A 13,162-nucleotide genomic window follows, 5' to 3' on the forward strand; every position below is an offset into this window, starting at 1 on the left:
AAGAAATCATGCTATGTACCCAAGGTGGCCATGACTCATTTGCCCACTTATGTTTCCAGCTACCACATTGGGGGAAATAACAGAAATGTCATGCAAAAATACACCAACTCAAGACAGCATCACGAAATCTAAGGTGAGACTCACAAGGGCATCAACCTTGGTTCATGTATTTGAGATCACTCTGCTTGAGAGGTACCAGGTGACAGTAGGGTGCTAATTTGTTTGCAGTCACTTATTCGGCAGACCTAGAATCTGCCTTAGAAGATACACTTGGCTTTGAAGTGTCTTGGAATTAAATGATTTTTCATATATACCAGTTTACCATTAACAGCACATGCTGTACATGATAGCGCATATTGAACAAAAAAGTAGCTTAGCACAAAATTCACCTAGAACATGATGGAAAAATGCTAATGATGGCCTACTACTGTCGCTGACACATTCGCATTAACACAAAACAAGCAGTTCAATTCGTTCACTGTATTTAATGCGGTTAGCAGCACTTTCCAAAGCTTTAAACTCAACAAAAAAGCAGGGACTGAGGCTGATGTATCTGCCAATCAGCCACATAATGCACATCAGCACCAATCCAACAAATACTTGTAATCTATCTACAACAACATGCCATAATTATAGTTTCAGTCAGCATTCAACAATCAAACACATGAATTTGACACCAGGACACTCAAAACAGTTGTAATTGGCAACTTAAATGGCAAGAGATCACAAGAAAATGAAACTACAATAACCTTGTTTACAAACAGCAGGCTAATGACTAGAGTACCCCATGCAATTTGCAGTTTGCAGTAGTTACTAATGGCAACTTGACCAACAAACAATCTCTCAGAAGTCTCTTACACTTTTCAAAACATACACTGCACAGCAGCCTAATGACACTAGAGAACCCCAATCCATGTGCACAAATGACACAAACTGATCACTGCTAGCACTTGCAAACAAATCCTTCAACAAGAGTTGGAACAAACGAATCCATGTTTTCTTAACAAAATTGCTGAAATAAAAACAAAACATGAGCAGAAACAGCCCTTCTTGCCATTTGATGGTAGCATATCTGTTAGTGTCATGCTTGGCCAAGGTCAATGGGTACAGAAAAATTCACACTATGTGACAATCCTGAAACTAGTTTCTGAAAAGCACATTTCTTTGAAGTCACTGCAATGGATGCAGCAAAATATTTTGTGCAGCAAGCCACCATTTACCAGCCTGTGGCATAGCTGACTTGTCCTAGTAGAAGCACAATAAAAGGAGCTTGTGCATACCACCATGACAAGCCCAACACGTCAAGCTCTTTGCATTGTAAGACACTGGTTCTCTAATGGCTGTTGCTCTGCCTCTTGCAAACAGAAAGGATTTGTTGGGAAAAGTGGAGATATGCCCTCATGCAGTTGGTGCAGAAGATTGCCATTAGGCTGCAGCTCAGTATGTCCATGCCTCACATCCAGATTCAACATGTCTGGGACAACCTCAGACATCTTTTTACCTTTATTCGCTTTTGAATTTTCTTTTTTCCGCTTGCGACTACTAGAAAGCTGCACCGGTGGTACTTTATCAGAGCTGGTTGCAAACCCCAGCATAGACGAGTCAGCAGAAAATGCATGCATGTCTTCCATTCCAAAATTCATAACATTGGGGAGGTGCATCACCGGTGCCTCCCTCCCTCTGAATTCTGGTAAATCAGGATTCCAATTCAGAGTCTGCTGCCTTCGGGCAGACTCAAGTGCAGCCAGTGCATTATCACGTTCAATCAGAGCAGCATCTCTCTCTGCAACTGCCATATCTCGTTGCGCAAAAGCCACATCTCGCTCACTCAGTGCATGCTTCTTTTCTGCTAAAGCATTGTCCCTTTCCACTAGAGCAGCATCACGCTCTGCAATCACTTGCATAAGTTTGATTGTAGCATACTCTTTAAGAGCCAAATGATCTGCCTGCTGAGGTATGAAAACGCCATGCATTCCTGGTCTGCCATTACCTTCCATGGCAATTCATGCAAACCAAACTCACTTAACTGTGTGATGGACTAAAAAGTAGATTTGAAAACACCAGCACAGTCTGCAGAAGAGAGAATATTATCTCATTAGTAGAAATGCATTTCACAGGACTGTGCACTTCCATTAGACATCTGTGTTGTCTGTGTAAATGCAAGTGAAAACTCCAGTAGTATAATATCTTATCAGGTGTCAAGATAATGTGTGCTTTCCCTTTTCCATCCTTGTTAACAATAATATGGGCATCTGTGTTGGCTCAATGCGAGTGTACAGCATGTATCATAATATTTTATCAGGTAGCAAACATAATATGAGCTTTCCTTTTTCAGATTGTGATTAAAAATCATTATAATTATCGTCATAACAGACATCTTGAAATTATGTCAAAGAAAGTGAATCACCAAGGAACCAAAAACCAAGTGAATTTTGGAAACTATAGAACAAGCAGGGTTGCCACCATCCAGAACCTTACCTGAAGGCCGCATACATGCAATAAATTCCTTGTATGAATGACATTTTTTGTAAGCCATCTAACAAGCAGAGTTACCACCATCCAGAACCTTATCCGAATGCCGCATACATGCAATAAATTCCTGGTATGATTTACATAAATAAATGGGTAACAGCCATTGACCAATCACCAACATGGCTGTCAGCCAGTCAAGCACACTGCCCCTTGCCATCCTCTCCTCCCCCCACTTCCTCACCCTCCTCTCCTTCACACCCTCCTCTACCCCCTCTCTCCAACTCACCTCCTCTCCTTCTCTTCTGCCCACCGTGTTCAGACAGAGCACACTACCTATCCCAGTGATCAGAGACCTGCCCACTGCCGCCTCCTTTACCAGAGGCACCTACCACCATCCTGCCTGCCGCTTGACCCCCAGCTCTACCCTCTGCTATCTCGCTTTTCTTTCTGCATATCCTAATCGTTCCCTCCCTCATGACACAGCTTTTAACCCCTTGCTTGCTGGCAAGCTTTTGGCACAGGTTGCTCCACTACAAGGACCCCCAATGGTAGCCACTGATCAACTTGGGCCAATTAGGGCAATGGAGGAGTGCAAGAAAATGGCAGTCTTCGAATAGGTTGGCAGATAATCCCCCTCCTCCGCCCAACTTCAAGATTGGCCTCACTCCCCTCTGTGCATAGGGTCCATAGAGATTGCCCAAAGCCAACTTGATAAGATCAGGTATTTTCATGGTCCATTTTACACCAGCAGAGGCCATAGAGGAGTTAGTCTAGCTCCCCCAAGGTCTCCCAGATGGAAGTTATCTGCATACTAATATGGTAAAGAGGTTTTTGCTTTCCTACTCATTCTCTCAGTAGGTGGTCACCTTCGTCTGAGTGCTTGTAGTGGAGTTTTGCAAGTTAGTGGAGAAATTTGGTCACCAATCAAGAATCTTTTACCAACCTTGTTTGCAAATGCAATGATCATGGCAGATAGCACATGTAGATACATATGTTCAGTAAATTTTTAATAGAATTACTCTTTTGTCTTCTAGTGAAGTATTGCACATTCACATGTTGCAATAATAAAATGAGGTTTCTTTTGTCTCGTAGTGAAACGGAGAGCAAACATTGCACATTCAAGCGTTTCAATAGTAAAACAAGTTTCTTGCTTCAACCCTGAAGGAATGCATTTCCTAGTTACTATGATCATTGTTGAGGACCCCAACCAATGCCTCTTGTGCATGAGTTGACAAAGTGCACACAATTTGGGTGTAAGCCACCCAAGGGCTATCAAGAACTCTTCGATAGGATAAGCCCCAATGTTTGAGGGATGATGGACTCACAAAGTTCAATGTCACCATGCCAACAATTAAGCATCAAGACCCTCCTAGCAAAACCAACAAGAGTTGGGACCCCCTCAAAGGCAAGCTTCCCCTTGAGGTTAGCATCAACCTCCTCCACCCCCATCTCCTCCCTCGCACCTATCCCCACCCTAGCCCCACTTCCACATCAACAGTCTGCAATTGAGGTACACTCTCAAATGATCTCTCCTAAAAAGCCATAGTGTCCTAGTAGTCCATCCTAGCCAACAAGAAGTTCCACATCAACTCTAGCTTTTCCCTATCACACTGCAAGAGTTTCTTTTGTTGTGATCCTTGATCATACATGAGAGTTGCAATTTGCAAAGAGTTCTTACCCTTTGAGGCAGAAATTTTAGTGGGTTGCAAATCTGAAAACAACAAGGTGCACATACTGGCCCCTCTTAATGTGCTGAACTACTCCTTTCTCCAAACCACACATGCCAACAATTAATCTAGTACACTCTCAAATGATCTCTCCTACAAAACAATAGTGTCCTAGAAGTCCATCCTAGCCAATAGGAAGTTCCACCTCAACTCCAACTTTTCCTTGCCACATTCAAGGAGTTCTTTCATTGTGGTCCTTGATCACACATGATAGTTGTGCGTCACCTTTAGAGGTAGAAATATTAGTGATTTACAAATCTCAAAACAATAAGGTGCACCTATTGGCCCCTCTTAATTAGCTGAACTACTCCTTCCATGAAACCACACCAATGACTAATTTGAGGAGAAAATAGTGGAGGACATAGTAGACCAAGGGACATAGCATATGTTGCAATAGTTGGGAAAATGTTGTGACTACAATTAACTTTGTGGGTCTCCTCTTTTAGGAGAGGGTCTCCAGCTAAGGGGCATGCTCCTCCAAATTGTAGACTCCATCAATGGAATGCTTTAGCCAAAGATGATGTGACAAAAGGATCACATGCTTGGGGGCTCAATTAATGTCAAGCGCTTTCTAATATTTGCCTCAAGATGGACACATATTTCTCATTGGTGAGGATATACATCTTCCTAGGTAGAAGACTTTCCCCTAGAGAAAGCTCTACCATTTCTATCCTAAGAGTGAATAGAGAATACCTATCCCTTGGAGCAAATATCATAGGTCCTCACGAAGATTCTTCAATAAAGATGTGAAAGGCATCTCAAAGTCAAGGTTTTCTCACAGGCTCAAGAATATCAAGCTTTACTCTTCACAAAGAGTGAGGATGTTTAGCTCTAAGAGCACACCTACTTTGAGAAAATGTAAAGAAATGGTATGGCAAACACAAGAAATACAAATCACGGCACCCTTGTCTATTATTGTGCAATCCTTGCTGTTTGATTGGCTGTACTCTCTCTCTCCATACCTTCACACCTCTATCCTCTCTTCTTATCCTCTCCATATGGCTCCTCTATACACTTCAATTGATGATAAGTTACATGGCCTTGACAATCTAACATGGAGTGACGTCAAGAAATCTTGGTTTGTGCAAAAGCAGTTGTGGAGGCAAACCCGCTGGAACAGTACTCTACAAGCTTCCAACAAAGTTTGATGGAGTAGCGAATGCTTCCAGGGCATAGACATCGTCTACACCAGTGAGCTTCACACATATGTCCTCGATGCTACTTGAGCATGAGATATCTTTGCGTCTACAAGAGAGGCTTCCATCTCCTTATGGAGGTTCTGATGAGGCTCTTGTAGCTTCAAAGAGGGCGACAAGTAGAAATCGAAGGCCCCATGCTACCACTGTGGTAAGAAGAGACACTTGCATATGGACTGCAAGGAATTTGCAACCTTATGGAAGAAAAATGAGAAGAAAAAGCGCGATGCAAACTCCTCTGATGAGTCATCCTGTTCCTCCAACTCGAACTCAAATCCTGTGGCCAAGGAGAAGCCCAAGGCACGAAAGGGATCTGCTTCTTCAAATCGAGCGAAGGGCTTGATAGCTCCTTCCTCCACTACTTCCTAGCACAAGTGATGCAATTGTCCCTCACGATTCTCCCATGCCAAAGAGGGAGTGTGAGAAGGTGGTGAGATGGGACAATCAAGACTCATCTATACATATATACAAGTGCACGAGTTCCAAATAGGGCCGTCCCTAACGCATTGACGAAAGTCTAGCAAGTTTAAACCTTGGAGTTGGGATTGACATCCAAGTTCATGATGAGTTGGTTATTTGATAGAGAGCAGGATTGGCTCCTAGTCTAGTGCTCACATGAGGGGACACTTTTACGGTCTAGGAGCATCCATGGTCACATATGTTCAAAGGCATTTTTGACAAGATTGTCTTGTAAGCTACTACGAGACATTGATGACAAACACAGAGACACGCTATTGTTCTTCTCTATTATGAGGAGCTGGTACCATCAGCATCAACTTCAAGTTCTCTCCGAGGCACCTTGGTAGTGGCTTGATCACCCACTTCTTGGGTACCCATGGGCCATGGTTCTACTCTGGTGGTATGTTATATGGACTATGATGAATCATTATCATTGTATCATTGTTTTGTATCAAATCACCCATAATCTAAGAGAGGGTGTTAGTAGTATTGCCAGCTCATGAGTAAGTTTCAATCATGCCTAGTATTTCTACCTATTATAGGTATTTTATTAGGGCATGTATAATGCATATTTGGGCATCACTTCTTAAAGAAGCCTCACATCAGCTTGCATGTTATAGATGAAGTCACCAACTCGAGGCCTCAAAAATTAGATAGCAACAACTAGGAGAAAAGCAAGCTTAGAAAGATGCACCACAAACGGTCATGTCCTCCAAACAAGCAAAAGGCTAAGATGGACCCAGCAACAATTTTGGATGGGGTGTGGGTAATAGCTTGAGGTTAGAGGGCTGACAACTAGGGGTTGATTGTGCAATAATAAGGGATGAAGGATGCACTAGCAACCAGCTCTAATTATAGAGGATTCGGTGCATTTGTCCTATTGTTCAAAAACAAAGCCATTTACTTTTAATACACTTTTTGAAATTGCTTTATGATGAACTAATTAGGGATCAATGCACTACCATTAATGATAGTGCAAACTCTAATACTAAGGTCTCAACAAGGAGTATCAAAATTGAATTATTTTAATTAAATGAAAATTCCTTATATGAAATTGAAATTGAAATATAAAGAGTTTACTTGCATTTGACGTTTTGCTGACAAACTCCTCTTGAAATTGCCACAAGCGACCCCACTGCACCCAAATAGATCCAACACCACATGCCAAATTGCATATAAATAAGACAAAATAACTAAGCAACACTACTTCCACATGCTTGTCCATACATGTGCTAAAAACAAGTGCCTACTAGACTAATCATAGACGTCCCAAAGTAGATATAATATCTACACAAAACATCTTGTATGGACCATCTAGAATCACCAAGTGCCTTCTAAATAACTAAGTCATCTGTACCACTGCAAGAGAAGCACCACCTTGCTCATGAGCATCAAGGAATGCTCCAAGCCTACACTCAGCTCAATTTGATAAACAATGACCAAAGTCCACTCTAATTAAAAGTGTCAAGGTGAAGCTGCAACAAGTGAATCTACTAAGCCACCCTTCCACATCCACTTTCCATACATTGCTTACTTCTAAAACTTCACCACATAGAGATGAGAAATATTATTTAATATGGCTCTTTACCCTTCATTTTATTTAATATGACCCACTAAAAGTGCAGCAAAGATCCAATCACCCTTTGTAAACTCTAAAGCCCTATAGTGGCAATCGAATACTTTCTTTTGTTTTGTTGAAGTCTTTTGGAGACCTTGCTCCACATTGCTACAAGTATAATCTATATTCTCGACATACCTATCAAGCTCAAAGATCATGTCCTTTTGTGTGCATGTCCTATGTGCAAAATAGTAAAATTTTCCTTTCCCTTTCAACAATACGGTTCATTGCCAATGAAACTAGACACTATGTTGTTAGAGAAAACTCTAGCAGTAGTAAGCCATCAGCATTAGGCCTTATGTTCTAATATAAAGCATTCCAAAAGATCTAAGATAGTAGTATTGACATCTTCAATTTGCCCATTTGTTTGTTGATGAAAAGATGATGAGAACTTCAAGGTCACACCATGTTCTCAAAAATACCTCTATAAAACAAAGGCCTCATGTGGCAATAGCATGTGACATCCGATGACACTTGAAGATGTTCTAGATGAGCAATCTCTTCATATTATCTATTGATTTCTTCTTCTTAATCGAAATAAAATGGACTTGTTTGCTAAACTAAGCAAATAGCAATCAACATATAAGCATCCTAGGAAACCCAAAGAACAATCAATAACGATGCTTTCCCACTATCTAGTTCACTAGACAAAGGTTGCAACCAACTCCATGTCTTTTGCCTATCAAACTTGACCACAAGCTTGTTTGCTAAACCTGCAAATAACAATCAAGACATGCCACCATTCCCTACAAGTGTCTTAGGAATAAATCATCAACTCTAGTAAGTCCTCAACCTTTGCATATTATGTGTTTATACCATCTAGCTGATATAGTATACATACTATTGAAAAATGTGGCTCTCTTGTCAATGCATCAATGACAGAACTCTTTTAACCCTCAACACTCACTAGCCAAAGGTGAAGCATTAACGAATCATAAAGGTTAGACCCTTGCATATGTTTCTCTAACAACTTAGTCTGAGTGAGAGATATCGCAAAGTCAAATGATCTATCCACCCAACAAAACCAGCTCCAATCTCCAAATAAAACAAGTAGAAAAAGTAAAAATTACAGCCAAGAACTCTCTCACAAGCCTGCAAATGCTTTTTTGCACCTTGTAAAACTATACCCCCATAGGATATCACATATCTTTCTCCAACTACATATGCAACAATACCATTCTCAAATATATATCACTTAATGAAAGCCTTTCACAAATCCAACAAAATCAACACTAGATCCAAAGTAGGCTTTTGTTTCAACATCTCGAATACTAAAATCTTATTATCAACCCATTAAAAACTCTGTTGAAAGGATACCATGCAAGTCTAGCTCTTCGCGAGCTCTCCTCCTAACACGTCCAAAGTGACCACATGGGCCACAAGTTGGAGATATACAGATAGATGGATTGATAGATATATAGACGCGCACACACATATAGGCAAGAGATGGTGTGTGTCACTATTGAAAGACTAAAGCATATAAGTGACCCAAAATAACCAAAATAAATGCCAAAGTAGAAGACTATGTAAGCCCATGGTATGCACAATATGCAATGCTAGCACAAAGGCTGGTATCAACACCTTCAAAAATAACTTAGATCAACTTCATTCCTTGTTTGGAATTGAGACTATTGACAACAAATATGGGATTTTTGTGTCACACAGTCATGCAAAGAAATTGTTCATAGACCATCTCTCTATTTGGCTTGGCTAAGATGTGAGTGTGTGTAGCGGAAGAGAATCACAACACGCAAATGGAAGGGAAGAGAGAACAAGATGAGCATAACAAATTAAAAATTGGAATATCAAAAACAAAAGCACAGAGAGGATGTTAATGTAGATATGCGCAATCCCCCACTCTCATAAGGTGCCACCAATGATCCATGGTGCTGTAAGTTGTAAGGACCCCATTATGAGGAGAAGCCATGTGTGAGCCCGAACATTGATTGGATCCTCACTTGTATGTTAGATAAGGTCCATGTGACCGAATGGCAAAAAGCTGACCTTCGTGGATTTAGCCTTTAGCCTTCAAGTTATATAGAATAGTTATGTTGGTAGAAACTTGAGACACAATGCATCAAGATGCACCCCAAACCTACAATAAAGAAAATATTCCCTATAATATTCCTTAGCCAACTAGGGAAAATTCATAATATGGTTGAGCAAGCCGACCAAACTATCTTCTTAAGCTATAAAAGGAAGACGCCTCCAAGACCATCGTCAATCTATCTTTTACAAATTCACCCAATCAAAATTCTTCCAACTAGCCCTAAGCTCTTTGCCTACCATCTGTCTAAATCGCCATCTAAGCTTCATAGTGCAAGCGCACGGATGGACACAACCGTCTTTGTATCAAGTTCTTTCCAATTAAAGAAGTTATTATTCTTTTTATATTTGCTGTGTATTCTCTAATCCTTGCTTAATTTCAATCCGTTGCACTAGGTAATTTTTTACCATTGATAGATATCTTGTAAACACAAATAAAAAAGAACAAGACCACAAAAAAAACTTGAAGAGAATGAACTCGAGAAAGGAAATCAACATATCAAGACTTGAGCATACTACAAGGATACAAGCTAAAAACAACCCAAATTGTAAAGCAATCAATCTCTTTTTTTCATGAAAAAACAAAGCAATCTCTCTCTCTCTCTCTCTCTCTCTCTCTCTCTCTCTCTCTCTCTCTCTCTCTCTCTCTCTCTCTCTCTCTCTCTCTCTCTCTCTCTCTCTCTCTCTCTCTCTCTCTATATATATATATATATATATATATATATGAGAGCAATGTACTCATGTCTAATGAATGTGTGAGAGAAGGGAGCAATGTATGAATAGAAATAAATAAATACATTAAATGATGTTGTAAATCAAGTCCCAGATTCACCCTACTATTCCAACCCCAAAAATCACTATGAATTCAGCCACAACAATGTTTTGATGGTGCCCTTGATATCTCCCTTGTTAGAACTGAATTCTTCACCCTCAGGACTACCTTAAACAACCCAAAATGGCCTCACGCAGCCTTGCATGGCTCCAAACTTAGCTATCTATCGAGTGTCAGACTTGCCCGTGCAAATTCAGCCTTTAGACTTAATTTCCAACCAATAACAATTAATTTAAATGAAAAATACATGGCCCATACCCTAACTTTAGCGTTGCCTAATCCCCAATTTAATTTCCTAACTTCTTTAAATTTGAAAGTGCTAAAACTTTCTACAAACATTAGTCTAGAACATTGAGCCATTTAATTTCCTTAACCCCATGACACCAAAAGTCATTTCCATGGGGCTAGTCAATATCCTTAACCAAGATCTCACCTAGGTATCCCACTAGCACCTATTCACAACAGCTTCTACCAATGACCCCCACTATCCAAGCCAAAATTTCTTATCATCGCGACACACATTCAATTTAATCTCACATGTACGCCACATGTATGCATAACTTAACTATCCCAACTTAAGTGAAATAGAGCATTAAGTGAAAAAATAACAACCCTGTGACAATGGGGAAGGAAGGGAATTCATTGAGGATTTCACTTGTTGTAGCATCATCGCAAGGAGTGCCTAAAGAAAAAGTAAGGTCCTCATCTAAGACAACATCCCACCTCACCACCACTTTGTGGGAATTGGGATGATAGAGTCTCTTTCCAACCAAACAACCTATTTTGGAAAGCTTTCTTTGCCTCAACGTCTTTCTAACCGTCTTGCCTTGCTGCCTCCACACCAAGTGAGGTGTTCGTGTTGACCACCCAACATCTGCCACACCTATAATTGTCACCTTGATTACAAGACCCGCCTTTTTGCTATTGACGGTTGTTTTAAAGCTATTATACATACATTTTTAATCAAGAATGGCCACCTTTTTGGTCGCCTGACTGTTGATCCGTTTATTAGCTACTAATGTCATCGCCTACCTTCAGAGATCTACATTTTGCTGCTTACTAGTGCCTACACAACATACTAATCATTCAATCATCATACAACACACTCCAACACCCACTCTAGACACCTCTTTCCTCAATAATAAAGAGGCACAAAGGTTCGAGACTTTCTAATTGAATCATCTTCATCCTTAAACATTCATTAGCATTCACGATTCTAAAAATTGAGTTTTCCGTGTTGTTAAACACTACATTTTTTTTTATTTGCTATATCATTTCTTTACAGTCGAAGTGTCCAAACTACAATGTGGCAAATTGAGGGATATGAGATTCTCTCTATGCACAAGAGTCTTCTAAAGAAAGCAACCCTAAATCGGATAGGAATTAAGAAACACACAATATGAATACTTGGCTTGGCATGCTGCTCACCATTCTCCAACAATGTACTCAGCAAACTACACATTCCAGCAAAGCGAGGGAATAGGAGTCTTGCAAACAAAAGTCAAATGCAAATATGGTTTTTTTCACCAAGTTCACAAAATTTCTATTCATGTGCCCTTTCACTTTCTATAAAAGTCAAATGCAAATATAGTTTCATTCTTCATGGAGTTCACAAAGTTCCTATTCATGTGCCCTTTCACTTTCTACAAACAGTATCATGAGAACATGTATTTTTAAAACCTCACTTAACATGTGGATTAATTTTTAATCACATGATTAAGTGAATGTTACACATGTGAGGTGCAACTAGGGTTAGAGTAAATTTACGAGCCTGAGATCCGAGAAAATCATGTAATGAAAGCAATCAACCATGGAATGAAATCTAACTGAAATTGAAAATTAACTAAGCTTACAACAAAGAATTAACAAATCTATTGCACCAAGACATCCTCATCATGTATTAATGGTTGGAGATTCAAGAATACATGACGACCATGGCTGAGTGCTTCATAGGCTAAGAAGAAGCTAACTCCAAGAAAATGATAAAGCCAAGATTATTGCATGATCAAAAGATGTCCTGCCTTTGGCCTCTAGTCCTTTTTTATTCTAACCCTCTTTCCAAACTTAAGGGCTGTTCACACATGTACACATAGGCTAGGGTTAAATTTACAAAGGCTGGAATTAATCCAAGGTGCAAATATTAATGTTGTATTTTCCTTCATGACAAACCATCCCGTCCTGAAGATGGTTTTGTCCGCAAAACCAAGAAGTAATGGACTAAATCCAAGTCAAGGACGATAGTAATCATGCCCATTCATCTTCCAAGTGATAAGAAAGCACTGTCCATGAGAAGAAGACCTTTTTGCTCGCCAAACTATGAGAAAACTGGCTGCTGTCCAAACAGGGCTGATTCACTAAAACTGCCATAACTTTTGATATATTGGTTCAAATGAGGCGTATGAGGTGTAAAAACGAAGTATACACTCCCAAGCATCACCCCATAACATTAAAATCAAATTTTAATGAAGTCAGGACAGTTTTATTGTCTCCAGAAATTTCATATAGCAAGCTGTCTCTGCACAGTCATTGCATACTGCATCATATATCATCCTGTAATAACCAAGGAAAGTTACTGACATAAGTGGATGGTTGCCAAGAAGACTCTTCAATGGGCAAATTCTTCCACTTAATGAGATACTCAATGAGAGTACGATTTCTGAGAACTTTCTCTCTCTTTCCAATAATGCTTTCAGGTTCATATATGATCAGTCCTGCCTCATCCAATGGTGGTAGCTCTTCCAATACTTGTACATCGGGCCCAACATACTTCTTCAGCTGTGAAACATGGAATACATCATGTATTCTAGTAGAA

The 13,162-nt window shown here is 40.0% G+C and overlaps 1 protein-coding gene across 7 annotated transcripts in view; it reads right to left on the reverse strand.

Annotated features, from left to right (window-relative positions):
• Positions 1–975: 975 nt before the first annotated feature.
• LOC148025284 (uncharacterized) overlaps positions 976–13,162 on the reverse strand; it is a 43,247-nt gene continuing 31,060 nt past the window's right edge. For 2 of the 7 annotated variants that reach the window (XM_087692300.1, XM_087692299.1), the window contains exons 5-6: positions 6,939–6,989; positions 1,902–2,070 (exon numbers count right to left, since the gene is read on the reverse strand). In XM_087692300.1, coding sequence (XP_087548426.1) covers positions 2,039–2,070; positions 6,939–6,989 — 83 coding nt within the window. In that variant the 3' untranslated portion in view covers positions 1,902–2,038. Of the gene's footprint in view, positions 2,071–2,478; positions 2,501–6,934; positions 6,990–13,162 lie in introns of those variants that run through there. The other 5 variants (XM_087692303.1, XM_087692301.1, XM_087692295.1 and 2 more) reach the window with 4 other exon arrangements.

The sequence above is a fragment of the Lygodium microphyllum genome, chromosome 14 (genome assembly GCF_053477565.2).
Source record: "Lygodium microphyllum isolate KBCC chromosome 14, Lygodium_microphyllum_v1.1.10, whole genome shotgun sequence".
In the NCBI taxonomy this organism is placed as follows: Eukaryota; Viridiplantae; Streptophyta; class Polypodiopsida; order Schizaeales; family Lygodiaceae; genus Lygodium; species Lygodium microphyllum.